Source organism: Rhineura floridana, chromosome 2 (genome assembly GCF_030035675.1).
Source record: "Rhineura floridana isolate rRhiFlo1 chromosome 2, rRhiFlo1.hap2, whole genome shotgun sequence".
Taxonomy (NCBI): Eukaryota; Metazoa; Chordata; class Lepidosauria; order Squamata; family Rhineuridae; genus Rhineura; species Rhineura floridana.
In genome coordinates, this window is record NC_084481.1 from 153,792,320 (window position 1) to 153,812,475 (window position 20,156).

The 20,156-nt window shown below is 41.5% G+C and overlaps 1 protein-coding gene across 4 annotated transcripts in view; it reads right to left on the reverse strand.

Annotated features, from left to right (window-relative positions):
- TP53I11 (tumor protein p53 inducible protein 11) overlaps positions 1–20,156 on the reverse strand; it is a 101,457-nt gene that overhangs the window by 22,165 nt on the left and 59,136 nt on the right. For all 4 annotated transcript variants that reach the window (XM_061610839.1, XM_061610840.1, XM_061610838.1 and 1 more), the window contains exon 2: positions 2,602–2,765. In XM_061610839.1, the coding sequence (XP_061466823.1) occupies positions 2,602–2,730 (129 nt within the window). In that variant the 5' untranslated portion in view covers positions 2,731–2,765. The remainder of the gene's footprint in view (positions 1–2,601; positions 2,766–20,156) is intronic.

Below are 20,156 nucleotides of genomic sequence, written 5' to 3' on the forward strand. Positions count from 1 at the left end.
ATTCAACCCATGTCTGTGAATCCATCATCTCCCTCAGGAGATTTTGCAAGCAACTCAGATACACAACAGCTCTGTGTGTCCGTGGGGGGGGGACAGGGAAGACTCATACAGTTGATTAGAAAGCAGGTTGAGCAAGATAATGAATTCGGGTGAACCAAACAAAGATGAGAATAATAAATTCCTCCGTCTCTCTGCTGCTTTGCTTCATATGTGGCCCCCTGCTACTCTTGTGTAGCTGCAGTTATTTCCTAGCTTAAATATAAGGAGCAGTATTCAACTAACTCATAGAATTATGGAATCATAGATAAACAGTATAGTTGGAAGGGGCCTGCTCAATGCAGGGGTCCAAGTTAAAGCATACCCAACAGGTGGCCTCTTGAATGTTTCCAGTGTTGGAGAGTCCACTACCTCCCTAGGCCACTGGTTCCACTGTCCTACTGCTCTAACATGAAGTTTTTCCTGATGTTCAATCGAAATCTGGATTCCTGTAACTTGAGCCCATTATTCTGCGTCCTGCACTCTGGGATGATTGAGAAGAGATCTGGGCCCTCCTCTGTGGGACAACCTTTCAAATACTTGAAGAGTGCTATCCTATCTCCACTCAGACGTCTCTTCTCCAGGCTAAACATGTCCAGTTCTTTCAGTCTCTCCCTATAGGGCTTTGTTTCCAGTCCCCTGATCATCCTTGTTGCCCTCCTCTGAACCTGTTCCAGTTTATCTGCATCCTTCTTAATGTGCAGTGTCCAGAACTGGATGCAGTACTCAAGGTGAGGCCTAACCAGTGTCGAACAGAGGGGAACTAGTCCTTCACATAATTTGGAAACTATACTTCTGTTAATGTAGCCTAAAATATCACTTGCCTTTTTTGCAGCCACATCACACTGTTGGCTCATATTCAGCTTGTGATCAACATGTAGTACTGCTGAGCCAACTATCCCCCATCTTATAACTGTGCATTTGGTTTCTTTTTCCTAGGTGTAGAACTTTGCACTTATCCCTGTTAAATTTCACTCCATTCTTTCAGTGCTCCAGCCTATCAAGATCACTTTGATCTTTCAGGGTATTAGCTATCCCTCCCAATTTTGTTTCATCTGCAAATCTGATAAGCATTCCCTGCACCTCTTCCTCCAGGTCATTAATAAAAATGTTGAAGAGCACTGTGCCCAGGACTGAGCTCTGAGGTACCCTGGGCTCCTTCTAGGAGGAAGGGTGGGATGTAAATTTAACAAATAAAGAATAAATATTCTTTTCCACCCCCCAGTTTGAGAACTAACCATAGATAAGCACTCATTGAGTATGATTCTGTAGCCAACTGTGGATCCACCTGGCCATTGTTCCATCCAGCCCACATTTAGCTTGCTTGCTACTCAGAATTCATGGGGCACCATCACAAGCTTTACTGAAGTCATCCTGTCAATGCACAGATTCCCCTCCTCCTCCCAAATCTGCTCCAGGGGTTTGGGGTAACCCCCTAGAACAGATTTAGGGGGGATGTGGGGGAGGGAGAGTACTGTCGCAGAAACAAATCCTTGGCTGATGGAAGTATGTACAACCCAAGGTCTGGTGTCTGCCAGTTAACTTTTTGTTCTACTCCTCTATCCTTGTCATTCAAAACCTCTCTAAATTCAATTTTCATCTGTCAACATAAAAGGAGGGGATGGGGAGGCAAAATTTCACCACACAAGATGCACTGAAAGGACTCTTTGGTCATCACAGAATTTCTCAGCCAACTATCGTGGCATCTAAGTACGCATCTCTATTTTTATTTTTATTTTGCTTCTGCTTAATACACTTGAGGAATTCTCATAGCAAGTCTGTAATGATGGTCAAAATCTCAGCTCTGTCCGACAAGGAAGAGGTCTTTCCTCAGCACACTCACCCACCATACCCCCTCCTTCTTTCTTCTCCACACCCTCTGCAATCCCTTTGCCCTTCTCTTAATTAGCAGCAGCCTTTGTTTCATTGATAAAGCTCCATAACTAGCCGGCACTTGAACGTAAATTCAAGACAGAGCTTTTTTTCTCCCTCACAGGCACGGAGGAGTCTATGAGATCCCTAGATGCAAGATCTAACTGACTGATAGATCGGAGACTAGGAATGCATTCATCTCACAACTAGTAATAAGTAGATTTGCCTTCCTCCACATAATGAAACTTGACACATTTGGATTGTTTTATGAACGAAGCTATTCATATTCTACAGGCTCAATGGGTTCACCTTGTTTGTTCTTGCTAATAGCACACCAGGCTCAGAATAGGGTGGCCTATTCTGTAGAAAAGCTTGGAATGCCATAGAAGGCATTCTACTCTGACTGGCAGCAGTTTCAGACCGGGTCTTTCCCAGCCTTACTGGGAGATGCTGAGAATAGTCTTTAGCATGAAAAAATGTGCTCTACTATGGCCCTTTCCATACAGAAATAACGTGACTTAGGGCTGGCAAGGATCCTAAAGACCTCTACTCCAGCTTCCTACTTAATTGTGGGTGATCATTTGCGTACAGGTCTTTCAATTCCTAGGAAGGAACCAGAATTGCAGCCCATGCCCTTTCATTAACGCTAACCTCAGATAACCAGAGCAATGGGAACACTGAAGCATTTGTTACCTTTGACCTATGAACTTCTCCATCATCATCCTCCCCCCCAACCCCTAGGATCTTGCGTGTCTTCAGACGGCTCACAAGGTCTGTCTGGCTGTGCTTCTTCATCAGAGGGGGAGGTTGCTTGGTTGCCATGGTGACTCACAGGTAGTCGCTGGCTTGGGCAGAAGCTGAAATGAGACAGACATGAGGTTAGCTAAAACTAGCAAATAAAAAACCAGGGTCAAATCTAGTCACATTCAAAGATATTTTTTGGTTTTGATGCAAAAATGATTCAGCACAATGCAGCACTGGATCCCAAACCAATTGTGTTCTTCAAACTGAGAAGGGTGGACATCGATTCACACCTAGACTGACAAAAATTAAAAAATTATCCTCAACTTATCTTGAGTACATCACCAAGGAGGAACCTGTGGGCTTAAATGCTTCGCCAGGTAGTTAGGTGCACTCCTACAGACAAGACCCCCACCCAGTTTATATAGTAATCAAACACTTCTTTGCTCATCCTCCGAGCAGCTCACAGCATCAAACATGGCTCCACCACCATTGTCTCCTAACAACCACTCTTGCAAATTAAGCTAGGCTGAGAGAGGTTGGCTGGCCAAGGTCACCCAGTCAGTTTCATGATAAAATGGGGATTTAAACTAGGAACTCTCCCAATCCTTGTCTACCACTCTAACCACTACACCAAACGGACTACCCGGCCAAAAATGCCAGAGAGCAGAAAAGAAGCAGCCCTAAAACATAACTAGTTCCTTTCCTTGTGGGTCTATATTTTTGATAATTTGCCTTTTCTTCAGGTTCCGAAGCCAAACAAGGCTGGAATGCAAATCCATTTAAGGCAGCTGCTGCATAAACTTTCCTCTCACGGTTGCTCTAGTTAAACAACTGCTCTATGTGCTTTTAGCTTATTAATTATAGTTGGTGGAAGAGCTTTGTTATCAGCCATGAGCCTGTCTTCATTTCAGCGCATAGGAAGTGGGAAGCTTATGTATCCAAAGGGGTTATACTAAGATAGCCAATTCTAGTTCTATTAAAGGCAAGAACTGATATCAATTAGTCACGCTTGTGTGCTCATGTGGCCAAGATTGAAAGAGAGAGATAGCATGTCAGGAAGAGGCGATGGTAGTGGTAGCAGCAGTCTTTTTGGAAGATACAAGAGGAAGCGATAGCAAAAGGAAAAAAATTGGGACGGGCACAGTGAACTTTAGGGAGGGGGAAAGCTTTGCCCTACATGCTAGATTCCTGGAAGAGAAACATATATTGCACCTTTTTTCATATTCCATATTTTTTTCTGAACTGTCCAATTAATTTTGATGGAGTTAGCTTTTGAGTAAACATACTTAATATGGGAAGCTTACTCTGAAATTTTCCATTTCTGAATCACTTATAATCTATATGCAAAAAAAAAAAAAAAGGCCTGTCTTTCGAGTACCTGCAGGGGTCCAAACACCACTCACCACATGCTCAGAGGCACATGTTACTAAATTCTTCCAAGCTACACATGAAGTGGATTGGACTGTGAAAGACCAACCCAAAGTGTTTTTGCATTTTGACTAATTTGTAGGGCAGTACAATATCTCAGAGAGGAGGCCAGGTCTCCTGCTCCCCTGGTGCATTCACTATAGCTGCCCAATTTCCCTGCTTTTTAAAGTTTGATAGAAATATCTGTTGGCTATAGGTTTTTTGCCTATTAGTGAATATCTCTGCTTTTTAATCCGGAAGGTAAGAAATGGGATCCTGTGCAAGCTTGCTGAGAATGGATCGATCATTTGCATGCTTATTGAGTTCAGTGGGATTTACTCGCCTGCAATCATGCTTAGGATATGTGAAACTGACGACAGGGGGTGGGGAGGGAAAAGGAGGGGGAGGGGAGGAAGGGGAGGAGGGAGATGGGGGCAGGAAGGAGGGGGAGAGGAGGGGAGGAGGAGGACAGGTTTGATCATTTGCATGTTCATTGAGTTCAGCAGGATTTACTCCCATGCAATCATGCTTAGGATAGGTAAAACTGACCATGGGGGGGAGAGGGAAGGAGGGCCGGAATGGGCAGGGGAGGAGGAAAAAGGAAGAGGGGAGGGAGAAGGGAGAGGAGAGGGGAAGGAGGGGAAAGGCAGGTTTGATCATTTGCATGCTTACTGAGTTCAATGGGATTTACTCCTATGGAATCATGGTTAGGATAGGTAAAGCTGACCATGGGGGAGGAGCAGGGGGAGAGGAGAGGGAAGGAGAAAGGGAGGGGAGCGGAAGGAGGGGATTGGAGGGGAAGGGGCAAAGAAAGGGGCAGCGGAAGAAATGGAATCCTGTGCAAGCTTGCTGAGAATGGATTGATCATTTGCATGCTTATTGAGTTCAATGGTATTTACTCCCATGCAATCATGCTTAAGATAGGTAAAACTGACCATGGGGAGGAGAAGGGGGAAGGAGGGGAGGGGCAAGGGGTTGGGGATAGGAGGGAGGAGAAAGGAGAGTGGGTTTTATCAGTTGTATACTTTTTTTAGGATGAATGGGATTTATTTCTGTGCAATGTTTGAAAATGGAAATGTACTGCCTTCAAGTCAACCCCAACTTATGGCGACCCTATGAATAGGGTTTTCATGGTAAACTGTATTCAGAGGTGGTTTTACCATTGACTTCCTCTGAGGCTGAGAGGCAATGACTGGCCCAAGGTCACCCAGTGAGCTTCCTGGCTGTGTGGGGATTCGAGCCCTGGTCTACCGGGTCGTAGTCCAACACTGACCTGGGGGCGGGGCATGGAGGGTAGGAGTAGGGCAAGGGAGAAGATTGGGTGGGTGGGCACTGGGCAGAGGGGAAGCCCCTTTCCTTTCCAAAAGGAAAACATTGTGAACAGTATCTTTTTCAGGGGTTTCTCCACCTTTTTATTCTACAGCAGACACATGTAGCCTCCCACACAAATTTAAACCAAATCTGTCCCTGGCCACATCTACACCAGACTTTTATTTCCCTTTAGATAGTCATGGCTTCTCTCAGAGAATCCTGGGAAGTGTAGTTAGTGAAGAGTACTGAGAGTTGCTAGGATATGCCCTGTTCCCTTCACAGAGCTTCAATCAGAGTGGCTGACTGTTAAACTACTCTAGCTCTGTCAGGGGAATAGGAGCTCTGTCAGGGGAATAGGAGTCTCCTCTCAGCACCCTTCAAAAACTACACTACCCAGGATTCTCTGAGGGAAGGCATGACTGTCTCACATGAAATCAAAGTCTGGTGTGGGTTTTGCCCCTTGATTAGGCAAGCCAAGCAGCTGCAAGTCTGGCTTTTAGAACACTGACAGTTGTTACTGAGCTTGCCCAACATTACCATTCAGTTCAACGCAAAATGTCTTAAATTAATTAAAAATCAGCCAGGCATTTTTTAAACCTTTAAACTGCAGAAGATGACGGTCAGAGTATGGGGCAAGATCAGTAACAGGATTACAGGTCCTCTGTGAACTTGGCTGATTTTTAATGAATTTCAACAGATTATGAGAACTCAAGAGAAAAAAGTCCAAAACGGGTCTGTTTTTTCTCTCTCTCTCTTTAGACTTTGAACTCTTGATTCTTTCTGACTGTTTTGTTTATCGCCATGAAAATTGAGAAGGTTGTTAAGTAAGTGTTTCTGAGTTCAGGACTATAAGTTTTGCAAGGTTTTGTTTTTAAATGAGCTTATGGGAAGCATCAGAATGGCATGGGGGTATTTTCAATTGAACATTGCGGAATGTGAAAAATCCACACTGGCTATAGTATACAGCCACTCTCATAACTTCTAATTTAGCCAATAAAACAATAGGGAAAAGGAAATAAATATACCCAATACATACACATTTATTTTTCTAAAGATAGCTCATGGGATCTCATAGCATGCCCATAATATCAAATAACAGCAATAGTGCTTGGTATTAGGTATACAAGTGGTCTCCTAGATAGTCATTTTATTGCTTTTTTTTTAAGTGAGAAGAGACAGATGATTTAAGTACTTAAATATAACAAATCTGAACGAAGTATCAAAGTAAAGACAAAACACTGCCATGCTCTAAAGTAGGGACGGTGGACTGCTCCACACACACACCCGATGCTGCTGGACTCCAACTCCCATGAGCTCTAAGCATCTCGTTCTCTATCCCTGCTCTAAAGCCACATTCATTATATTGTTACAACAAACTTCGATAAATTTGAATGGCAAATCTCCTGGGGAGGATGGCTTTAATAGTGACTTCTACAAGGCATTCAAGGAGGAACTTTCACCTTGGCTTACAAACTTTTCAATCAGGTTGTGCAAGGTAGAAAGATCCCTGACACATGGCATAAAGCTAAAATAGTAATTTTATTAAAAACAGATGAGGATCCCCTTCATACCACCCCACTGGCCTTATAAACCAAAATGCTAAGCTCTTAGCTTCCATTATGGCAAAGAGACTGAATGTATTTATAGGTCAATATATTTCCCTGGACCAAACAAGTTTCAACCCCACACACAAAATTGCAGATGCTATACAAAGGGCCTTGAATGTGGTGCATGTAATTAATATATGGAAGCTTCCTGCTGCTATTCTGTCACTGGACGTATTTATGGCCTTCGATGGGGTAGAATGGGCCTTTTAAAAAATATTGATGGATAAGCTTGGTTTTGGGAATAAATTTCTACATCTTATTGGGCAACTATACTCAACTTCGCATGTGGTCATTTGCACCAACGGAATGAAATCCCCTCAAAAACAGCTGCAAAGGGGTACCAAACAAGGCTGCCCTCTATCCCCACTGTTATTTGCAATCATAATTGAATTCACTAATAGGCAAAAAACCTTGCCCACAGATATTTCTATCAAACTTTAAAAAGCAGGGAAATTGGGCAGCTATAGTGAATGCACCAGGGGAGCAGGAGACCGGACCTCCTCTCTGAGATATTGTACTGCCCTACAAATTGGTCAAAATGCAAACACCATTTGGGTTGGTCTTTCACAGTCCAATCCACTTGCTGTGTAGATTGGAAGAATTTAGTAACATGTGCCTCTGAGCATATGGTGAGTGGTGGCAACACCTGCCATCTCCAAAGATGGAAAATTATATTTTTTGTATGTTTGTTGGTGTTCTTCTTACTTTGCTTCTTTTCTGTGTTACTAATGTTTCTACAGAGAATCTAAACTAGAAAATTTTATTACCCTCATTATTCATCCTAGAAATCTGTGTCAAATTTATTTTTATTAATTTCAAAGCCTTTTTATTGGTCAATGTCATGTGATGGTGAAGACAGCCTTTTGTGTTTCAAATTGGAGGTTATGTTCTATTTCTATTTTGGGTGCATTAACAGTTGAATCTGAAACTACAGTTTGATGTAAAATCAGACTGATTACAATATGTTGCTATGTCAGCAATGACTGTACCTGTTGGAAAAAAGAGGGTGCATGTTTTCAGCCTGCTATGTTTAAACCACTTTATTTAGGCAAGGTGGGCACGGTCAATTAAAAACATAGAGCACACCTTGAATTTTGCTAGAATATATTCCACCTCCCACTGTTTTATCTTGTGACACTCCTGAGGTCCACTGGAGACTATTCTGCAGAAATCAATGCCACTATTCCACAATTATGTTTGGAGTTTTTTTAGTGTAAATTTTGCAAAGAGTTGCTGCACTTCACATATTCACAAATATAGAAACAAAAGAAAATGATTTCCTATAGGAAACTTCACTAAAATTGCAAAGTAAATCAGACATATTTAAAGTGACCATCTGAATATATCCTCTGTATTAATAATGTTGCTTCCTCCCTGCTAGAACAAGATCAGCACAGCACATGTCTTCTTTCTATTATTTGGGCTGATTGCAGGTGTTGCCACCATTCACCATATGCTCAGAGGCACAGGTTACCAAATTCTTCAAAGCTACACAGGAAGTGGATTGGACTGTGAAAGACAAACACAAATTGTGTTCACATTTTGACAAATTTGTAGGGCAATACAATATCTCAGAGAGGAGGTCAGGTCTCCTGCTCCTCTGGTGCATTCACTATAGCTGCCCAATTTCCCTGCTTTTTAAAGTTTGATAGAAATAGCTGTGGGCTATAAGTACATTCTTAAACTGCAAGGTTTTTTGCCTATTAGTGAATTTCCCTGCTTTTTAATCCGGGAGGTAAGTAATGGGATCCTGTGCAAGTTTGCTGAGAATGGATTGATCATTTATTTATTTATTTATTTATTATACTTGTATACCGCCCCATAGCCAAAGCTCTCTGGGCGGTTTACAGTAACTAAAAACAATTACAATTTAAAATACATCTTTTAAAAAACAATTTAAAACACAGTTTAAAAATTTAAAACAATATAAAACACATGCTAAAATGCCTGGGAGAAGAGGAAAGTCTTGACTGCCTTCAAGTCGACCGGACTTATGGCGACCCTTTGAATAGGGTTTTCATGGTAAATGGTATTCAGAGGTGATTTTACCATTGCCTTCCTCTGAGGTTGAGAGGCAGTGACTGGCCCAAGGTCACCCAATGAGCTTCATGGCTGTGTGGGGATTCGAACCCTGGTCTCCCAGGTCGTAGTCCAACACTGACCTGGGGGAGGGGCAGGGAGAGAAGGGGGAAGGGGATAAGATTGGATGGGTGGGCACTGGGCAGAAGAGAAGTCCCTTTCATTTCCAAAAGGAAAACATTGTGAACAGTATCATTGCTTTTCAGCGTTTCCCCCACCTTTTTATTCTACAGCAGGCACATGTAGCCTCCCACACAAATTTAAACCAAAGCTGTCCCTGGCCACATCCACACCAGGCCTTTATTTCACTTTGGACAGTCATGGCTTCTCTCAAAGAATCCTGGGAAGTGTAGTTAGTGAAGGGTGCTGAGAGTTGCTAGGAGACGCCCTGTTCCCCTCACAGACCTTCAGTCAGAGTGGCTGTTAAACCAGTCTGGCCACTGGAGCTCTCTCAGTGGAACAGGAGTCTCCTCTCAGCACCCTTCACAAACTACACTTCCCAGGATTCTCTGAGGGAAGCCATGACTGTCTAAAGTGAAATCAAAGTCTGGTGTGGGTGTGGCCCCCTGATTAGCCAAACCCAGCAGCTGTGAGTCTGGCTTTTAGAACTCTGACAGCTGGTTCTTACTGAGCATGCCTGACGTTATGATTGGGTTCAAGCCAAAATTTATTAAATTAATTAAAAATCAGCCAGGCATTTTTTAACTTTTAAACTGCAGAAAATGAAGGTCAGAGTATGGGGAAAGGTCAGTACAGGCGGGCCCCGCTTATACGGCAGGTTCCGTTCCGGACCCCTGCCATAAAGCGGAAATCGCCGTAAAGCGGAACCCCATTGAGTATAAAACACCTTAAAAAGCAATTCCAGCACAGATGCAGACTGGGATAAGGTCTCTACTTAAAAGGCTTTTTCAAATGTTAGACACTACTGGATAATTCCTATTCCTTGATCCAGCTCTAGCTTTATTATCTACCACACAGCATTTAGAGATTGCAATTGCTCACATGGATTTATTGATTTATAAAAACATTTGTATACCGCTATTTCGTTAAAAATATCAAAGCGGTTTACAAGATGTTTAAAACCACCACCACCACCACAGAATTTAAAAAACTAAAACATTAAAAATACACTAAAACCAAAGGTCAATTGTTGCCAAAAAAAAGCATGTTCTTAATTGCCTGCATAAGCCTGGTGAAACAGAACGATTTATATTTATGTTTATTAAGTGTTTATGTTGTCAGCAGCTGCTAGATTAGAAATAGCAATTCAATGAAAAATAGCTTGGGACTTCACAACCAAGAGGTGGCTAGACAGAGTATGGGAGATCACCCTGTCTGAAACGCTGCAGGGTAATATGCGGTTTGTCTCAGGACAAATCTGACCATGTTTGGCCTCCATTTTTGTCTTATGTGAATAGATCTGTTTCAGTGAAGTCCCCACCAATTTCCCAAATTTTGCTTTAGATTTATCCCAATCTTCTGAAATGGTTTAATCCATTTCTTATGCTTAGCTATTGTCATCCAAATAAGGGTATACAGAAAATTTTGAATATTTATGGTAACGTATCTTGTTTTTATGGTATATATTATATATTTATGGTAATGTATCTTGTAAGTGATTTAACTCTCAGCACCCCACTTCCAAAGTAGCTGTGTTCTTTCAGAGAAAACAATTTTATTTTATTTATTATATTCATATCCTACCTTTTCCATACAGAGATCAAGGTAGCATACATGATTCTCTCCTCCCTAATTTTATCTTCACAATAACTCTGGGAGGTTAGTTAGGCTGCAACAGGCCCAGAAAAAAATGGAAAAATTGGGGCGGAGAAAGTTTTTCCCAACCTTTTCTGGGGTTTTTCCCACACCTTCACATCTCTAGCTGAGACACACTGACTGGCCAAAGGACACAGTGAGTCTCCTGGGTGAAGGACGATTGGAACCCAACACACTAACAACTAATCACACTGGCTATCAAAACCTATATTAGGACTAGCTAAAAATGCTACAAAAGCCTTCAGGTTCAGAACCTTCCTTTGGGCTAAAGACATCTTTATCCTCTTTACCTTGGCGTTTGACACCTGAGAAGTATATTTTTAGGACCTACCCTATTTTTTGTGATGCTGTGATTTTAGGTTATTTCTAACTCTTTTTAATGATGTGTTTTAAAATTGTTGCGACCCACCCTGAGACCTTTGGGTGAAGAGCTGGCAATAAATCTAAACAACAACAACAACACAAACAAACACAGACTAAGAGGGAGGAAAGAGGTTAGTGATCCCCAGTCTGCAGCTTGTTGCAAGAGCCTTCAGGTGAAATGGAAACGTGCCTAACATCCTGCTGTGTGAAGGGCCATGGCTGCAAGTCCCTTTTAAGACAGAGAGGCCTAGGTGCTAAATGTTTATTAGAGCATATCAATGGCTTCTATCACCTTTCCCCTCCAGGGCTAGCATGGCTCCTCTTTTTCCCTGCCTACCATTTCCAGTTTTAGATACAGCTTCTCCAGTTAGGAGCCAATGAATTAAGAATTCCATTCACAGTTACATTCCTGAATGCAGGGGGTGTGGATGAAACCTCTAGACTTCCAGATGCTGTCGGACTCAACTTCTATCTGCCCTACCTGGCATGGCCAATGGTCAGGGATGATGGAAGCTGTAAGTATCCTGTCCTCCCACAGGGCTGCCACTCAGAACCACAGGTTTCATCTTTAAAAAATATATACCTGTACTCGCTGCAGAAATACATTTTACGCCTGTTCTTGGTAGTGGCCTAGGATTCTTGCGGGGCTTGCATTTTTTTTAGAAAAGGATGACATTTGAGTGTGAATTGATCCCATTAGTTTCAGTGAAGTGTGAGCTTAGTTATGCAGTGATGTTAATTAATGCTATTATTTTAGCTGCTAAGCAAAATGTATAAATGTCTAAAAATGAGATCTAGGGCTCATCCAGACGACTGCAAAATGTGTGACACGCCCGCTATGTGTGTTCATTATTTTTCGGTCGTCCAAATGACGTCTCGCACTATTATGCATTTTCGCGGGTTAAATCCGCTCCTTGCAATACCGGCAAAAATGTGATTTGCTGTTTAAAATTGGGAATCATCTGCTGTGCCTTCAGGAGTTAGGATGCAATGCTGCGGACTTTACAGCTGATCGGCGGTTCTTGGGCATTTCCCCTTGCCCCTTCTCCTCATTCCAGCCAATCACGTATCTGCACTTTTGCGCATGTGCGAGAATAAGCCCCGGAAAATTGGGGTTTTGGGGTGTTGGGGGGGGGGTCTGCAACTACTGCGCAGATGCATTTAATTTTTTGCCAGCCTGCAAACTGGGCAGCCGCTCTGGGTGAGATCTGCAATGCACAGCAAGCGAGAAAGGGGGGATGGTCGGTTTCAGCCTGCCTCCGAAAGCTTTGTCAATTTCATTCTACTTGCTGGGGTTTTTGCTTCAAATCAGAAAAGCATACATTCCTTTAAGTGTAATATCACAAATACAAACAAGAAAAGGGCTTCTGGTCAGTTTCAAGCCTGCTCCAGAAAGCTTTGTCAATTTCATTCTTGGGGAAGGCAGGCGTGAAACCGACCAGCAGCCTTTCCTTCCGAGGCGAGAACTCCTTTACAGCCATATTGTGCTTCGTTGCAAAGGGGGAGAGGAGCATACGTAATTTTTTTGCTGACCAATTGGTTGATAGGGGGAGGTTTTAGAGGCAGAGCTTGGAAAAAGCGAAAAGAATGTAGGGGTTTTACCACTGCGTGTGTGGGTGCAAAAAAGAGTTTTTTTAATTGGGAAAGAGCGAACTAAAAGGCAAAGTGAGGACTATCAGATGACAAATCGAATATGGAAACCGTGGATTATCCCACTCCGTTTGGATAAGCCCCTAGTCACAGCAGCTAGTGAATCTCAAATCTGTTCCCCTTGCCCATTAAAGTGATCAAACCAAAGATGCGAGGATAAAGGAGGCACAGAGTATAAAAAGCCAAAGCTGTAGGGAATCCATTACATTCTAGTTCAAGCATTTATCTTAAACAGTTCTCTTTTTGAGTGTCATTTCCTCTTCTCCCAGGCATTTTAGCATGTGTTTTTAAATTGTTTTTAAAATGTGTTTTTAAATTTGTATATTTGTATATTTGTTTATAATGTTTTTAATTGTTGTAAACCTCCCAGAGAGCTTCAGCTATGGGTTGGTATACAAATGTAATATAATAATAATAATAATCCAACAAGATCTGGAGAGCTACTAGTTCTCCATCCCTGCCTTAACATATCTAGAAGAACTGTTACAATGTTCATCATGCTATTCTGTAAAAAACAAAAGATTTGATAAAACTGGACAATACCAACTATGAACAAAGTCTGAGTGTTCCACAACACCAACATGTACAGAAGGACAAATTAAAAGTCAAAATATCTGAACTTTCAGCACATTATGGGGGCGGTGGAGGAAGGAAGGAAGGAAGGAAGGAAGGAAGGAAGGAAGGAAGGAAGGAAGGAAGGAAGGAAGGAAGGAAGGAAGGAAGGAAGGAAGGAAGGAAGGAAGGAAGGAAGGAAGGAAGGAAGGGAGGGAGGGAGGGAGGGAGGGAGGAAGGAAGGATGGATGGATTACTGGGTAGCCGTTGAATGGTAGAGGAAGCACAACTGCTCCACCTTTTTCCTCCCTCCAAAGCATGAGGGGCATTATATTAATAACCCTGCTGGACCAAAGCCTATGAGAAGCCCACAAGACAAGATCAATAGCTTTCTCCCCAAATGCAACCAAGTTAGCAAACTCCTTGAGTTAGTACAAAATTCCTCTACCATAATTGGGTTCTAGCAAGCAAATCTGCTTGTTTTCAAAACAATAGAATGGCACCAATAAATATTCTTATCATACCTACACAGGTTCCAGGTATTGCTCACAGCATGGAGGCATATTAAATTAATTTCAATCTAGCTACAGCTTTACTGGTTGAGTGAGTACTTCTGCAGACAGATCTCCAGAGGCAATGACATCTATTTATGAATTTGAAAACTGTGGCCTTAACTAAGCATACCCTGCCAAAAACTCAGAGGGGGTCAGCTCCCCAACTTCAACTGCTGTTGTAGAGAAGTGGTGTGGCCACTTCAAGATTTATATTCAACAAGATCAAATTGCTTGGAGTGCAGCTTGAGACCACTGTGTATGGGACAACTGCCAGCATCACTAGCACTGATGCTTTAATTAATAGGCATTAAATTCATGTTTAAGATGCTCAACTCCAGATCCCTAAACAAGGAGTACTGAATTATATATTTTCCCACAGGCCAATATTTTTTCCATTTGACTTCATCATTGATTAGACCAGATGGAAGCACTGTAATATATTAGCGATGAGTGTGTATCCAAAGAGTTTTTGTTTGTTTCATTTTACTCCTGCTGAAATACGCATTTCAGTGCAGGACCTGATTCTGACATCTCTACCCCATATGCCAGATTGTAAGAAATTTTTCTAAAGTCCCTGGAGCACACCATCGGTTGGTATCCATCAAGCCCCATCAGTACAGGCATTCAGGAGAGCCCTGAAGCCTCATTTGTTTTTATGGCTTGCTGCTAAGACGATTTTTCTTGAAGTTGTACTTGGATAATTTTTTAGCTGGATGGTGAGTACTGCTGGTTTTTATTAATTTTGTTGGAAATTGTAATTGTAATTGCATTGCATTTTACAATGCAAGTCACCTTGGGAGGATTTCTTACCCTTAAGAGGTGCCTTAAATTTTCTATTTTAATGAAAATAAAAAGAATTCAGGAAAAAATACTGAAATAACAAACACTCCCATTATGCAGTTAAACTGGTGACTGCTTAGGAGCCACAGAAGCGCTGCCCTTTCCTACACGGACCATGTCAGAGAAACCCATGCAGATATGCCTCCTTCCCCTGGGAAGCTGTGTGGGGAGAAGCCATAGAGTGCTGGGGCTGTCTTGCCATTATAAAAACTCAGACTTGACTGTGGGGTCTGAAAACTTTGGTTGGGACAAGTTGGGCTCTTCACATTTAATCAAGGGTAAATCTCACCTGGACAATTCATCCAGGACAATTTTCTCTCTTAATATTTCATTTTATTAAGGCAGTTAGCAGTTTTTTAAAATCTGCCAGTTATCTGATCTTTACAGGATTTCAGTTCCTTCTGTTAGTTTTATTCAGAGGCAAAACAAACATCTGTAGGCCTTCCCCATCTTGTGGAAAATCCATGAAAATTATAGGGCGAAGGAATAAAGTACCCTGTCGTGACTGCTCTGGATAAACATGCTCTTTGCACAAACATACATTTTAGGCAAACTGGGATATCCTTGAAAACATGTAGCAAAATCATATGCCCTTTGAGCCTAGTATTCAAGTCTGAAGCCCTTCCATAAAAAGAAGCCTGTTAGCATTTTCTATAGCTCACTTAAGTATTCCTGCATCTCTGCTAAACAGGAAAGGAAGATGACACTAAGGAATCTTGACGGAGCAAATCTGCACTCTTCCCTTTTTGCCTATTTCACCCTGCTTTCATGGGGCAGCTGCAATCCTCCTAGGAAAAGATATTATGATAACTGGCCCATGAGCCCAAAAAGCCCAACATTATCTCCCTATGGCAAAGATCCTGAATCATGAGATACTCATAACAGATTTCTTAGAGTCCCAACAGAAAAAGTCAATAACTCCAACAGTTGCAGAGAATAGCTGGATAATTTGCTTAGCAAAATACAGATAAATTAGTAAGATTTAGGAATAAGCTGCATTAAGTTGTCACAGCATTAAAAGCAATCCTCTTAGGTTTTGTACTTGTGTAAGCCAAAAACAGATGTGATCTACATGGCCAGTTGACCCACAGACGCTACTCATTCCCAAGTTGTATTTCAGACAATCTAAGACACTGGCAAATCATCCCAAATGTGCCTCTTCCACCTTCCACCTCTGCTAGACAGGTCTGAACTGGCCTTGCCTTGTTGTACAAGAAGTGGACAAGATACGAACTTTAGAAACTGTTCTTCTTTAGAATAAATATTCCTCTTGCCCCTTATTACTGTACCCACACGAGCAAGCCTTCATATATGGAAAAACCATGTGAGTTTCCTGGTCTTTTCTTCTGCCTTACACAATCCATGACTTGGTGGGGGACCCCAAGGTTAATTTCCAAATAAGAATATGGCCAATTGGAAGGCATAAACCTGAGCTGGCCTTGGCACTTGGAATTTTAGCCCTCCTTCCAATCCTCTGTCAAGCATAGATTACGTAGGTGAAGGTAGGAATCAGCTTCACCACTGACTGGAAGAAATTCAAAAGTTGCAAGAATCTCTGGCAGAAAAAGAAAGACTGACACCACAAAAGTCAGGCAAGTACCAGGAATTCCTTTACTCTGGGCCAGACTATGGAAACTCTGAATTATTTGAGATTCTCTCCACTTCCAAGTGAGTCCAAGCTGGGCATAGAGCGAGAGACAGCCCCTTCCCTCTCCTCTGAAGGTTCCCCATGATTCATGAGAAACACAAGGGAGGGGTTATTTTTTACTAAATTTATATCCCACCCTTCCTCTGAAAGAAGCCATAGGTGGCAAATATACAAGCAATGTAACATATTTTTAAAAATTATGTTGTGCTGCTCCACAAACACAGTCATCATGAAACGTTTCAGTGTCCCAGCATGTTACAAGAGATCTTCAGCCTGGAGTTATCAAAAGTGATACTCACTGAATTCCACTCAGCATCTCTTGCAAGGAGGTAAAGGGCGACTTTTATTTTTAGCGTGAAAAATACTGCTCCTTGCTATTAATCTCTCAAGTAAGCATATGAGCCATAATAAGCAAATGAGCCACCTGTGTCATTGAGGGCACATATTAAGCTTTAGGATCCCCACTTTGTTTTCCGTTTCTTTGACTGCACCTTTATTATTCTTAAAAAGTCACATTCAAACACAGTTTCAATATTTCATATATGTAGATTAAATTATTCAAACATTTTGGCTAAACTATTCTTCTTGGGTGCCAATTTTGAAGTGTTCTGTGATTTTTGTTTTATAAAAACAAAATCTGTGTTGTGGTTCTTGAAATTGCTATTTCAAATACAATCATTTTCCAAGTCCATCCTATCGACCCAAGCATTTATTAGCCAGTGTTTATTTCCACTGTGTACTGTTAGGTTTTATATTGACCGCTGTTTTATTTTAGTACAGTATTGTTAATTTTAGGATGTTTAACTGTTGAGATTTTTCATGTTCGTTACAAACTGCCTTTGATTTTTATACCAGAAAAGCTAAATACAGTAGACAGAATGCAAACACAACCAATTCTACCTTCCCCTTTCTCCCCCCCCCTTTTTTTTCTTTTGCAGGGGTGGTGGAGTTGAGAGACAGAGAGATTGAGAAAGGACAAGGGGGTTGTGGTCTCTTCCTTCCACTTCCCCTCATAATTTGTTCTGCCAAAAAACTTCACTCAGTCAAAAATGATTTGCCAGAATGCTGCCATGAGACTTCCACAAGGGGCATAAAAGGAATAAAAAATTTAAGAGCCACAAAAAAACAAATGCCTAAAAGGCAAAGCTATTTATTTCAGTCACAAAGAAACAATTGGCTCTCTGCCTGCGAAAAGCTCAGGGGTTCAGCGTCGACACAATCATTCTCTCAAGGTACTATTAGGGATGGGTGAGAATTTCGATTCACTTTGCATTTCAAGCAGAGTTTATCAAATTCGCACTTTCAAAACAATATGAGAACCGAAACACAGCCATCCTTCAAAATTTGCATTTATTAGAATTTTGGGGTGCAGTTCGCCAACTAAACACTATTTACAAAATGCATATATTAGGGGAAAGTGTGCCTAAAAATGAATAAATGAGTAGAATTAACATGCAAACAGGCATGGTATGATGAGAAATGGCTTGCAAAAATGTGTACCGTACCTTTGTCAAAACTGCCTACCAATATGTGTTTATTTGGAGAAATTCGCACTAAAATAGTGGAGAATGTTCATGAGGATTTTTTAATTAAAAATCACAGATTGCTGCCAAAATGTAGAGGACTGAATTTAACATTAGAAAAGTGAGAAACTGAGAGAACTGAAATTGACAGATCTTTCCATCTCTAGGTGCTGTGATGCATCACCACTGCAATATCCTTAGTAATGCTGCCTGTATGTTAGCACAATCATTATCTTAATAAACACACAAACACAGAGTTTAAAAGCTTATGTGTTCCAAACTGCAATATTTATACCAGAGCATCTATTTAAAATATTCCAAATATTGCTCAGCCTTTCCTTTGTACTCTACCTGAACTAGAGCTATGGCAGAAGCACATGCTTTGCAATAAGAAGGCTCCAGGTAAGATACCTACTATTTGCAGTTTTGTTTTGCTATTATTATTGTTGTTGTTGTTTCTAAAAAGGGCTAAGTTAAGAGGTTATAGGAAAGATTTCTGCTGGCGGCCTGCTCCCAGTCAAAAAAGATGGCATGGAAAAACAGTCTAAGTACAGGCAGCTTTCTATGTTCCCTGTGAGATTCCCTGTTCAAGAAAAACATTCGTGTGTGCCTGTACATATGCATGAGATTTTTATTTTATATAAAACCTAAATATACTCAGCAATAGCACCCCATTATTTGCTCCCTATTTGCTTCCGGGCAAGATTCAAGGTGCTGGTTTTGACCTATAAAGCCTTACACGGCGTGGGACCTCAATACCTTGTGGAACGCCTCTCTCGCTATGAACCTACCCGTTCACTTCGTTCAGAATCTAAGGCCCTCCTCCGGGTACCAGCTCATCGGGAAGCCCGGAGGGTAGTTACTAGATCTAGGGCCTTTTCTGTGGTGGCCCCTGAGTTGTGGAACAGCCTCCCCGAAGAGGTACGCCTGGCGCCTACACTTCTATCTTTCCGGCGCCAGGTAAAGACCTTTTTATGCTCCCAGGCATTTTAATCTTTTAATTTTCTTAATCTTTCTACTTTTAACATGTATCCTTCGTAATTTGTGTTGTATTTCGTTTTTGTTGTGCTTTCTGTTGTTTGTTTGTACATGTTTTTGTGATTTTTTACAATGATATATTGTATTTTATCTTGTTTGTTCACCGCCCTGAGAGCTATTCTGCTAAGGGCGGTATATAAATTGAAATAATAAAATAAATAAATAAATTATGGAACACCCTTCCCACTGACCTTCATCTGGTGCCAACATTTTCAGTTGGTGTCAAAAGACAGGCCTTTTGAGTATTTTGGCTATACAGACCTATACAGAAACACGACGATTGATTATTTGTTGGGACAAACTTATATATTGTGTCATGATTTTGTTTCCTTGATATAATTTTACATGCTGTGACCCACTCTGTGGGTTTGTATATGGAATTGGAGGGGGTGCCATCTTGAACTTTGCCTCAGGCAGCAAGATGCCTGAGGTGGACCCTGGGCTTGGCAGAAGAGCACCGAAGACCTCCAAGGCCTGTATGAGCCCTATGGGCTATGAGGTGTCCACACGTAGTCTATGCAAAGATTAAGAACTGTGGATGAAAATGCCTACGTTCCTGTTTTTTACTGAAAGTCGAGAGGAAGCCTCCATGAGGAGATTTTTATAAATAAATATTGTGCAGCTGCTTTGCCAGTCACTTTAATCATTATTTGTATAATTTCAATGATGTTTTATCTTCATTGTTGCACACCACCCTGGTATTTTGTGATACGGCAGTACAGGAATACCTTTATACATAAATAATAAATACATTCAACACATAATAGCAAACTGTGTTGAGGGGTGGCACTGGCACCTATGCTGCATTTTATTTTCACCTACTCCTAGACCATCACTTCTGGTTTTTTCCTTTTAGATTCTCTTTAGAAGAGACTAGGGCATATCGACACCATACAATTAAATCACATTTAATCCATATGGCTCCCCCTAAAGAATCCCGGGAATTGTTCTTTGCTAAGAGTGCTGGAAACTGTGGCTGTGTGAGTGGGTAAACTATAGTTCCCCAGATTTTTTGAGGAGGAAGCCATGTGCTTTAAATGTATGGTGTGGATACAACTATGATACAAGCCCTCAAATTTCTAGATGGACATATTCTTTATTGCCAAGGAGCAAAAATTGGGTCATAGAAAATATATTTGGTTGGGAGTTAGATGCT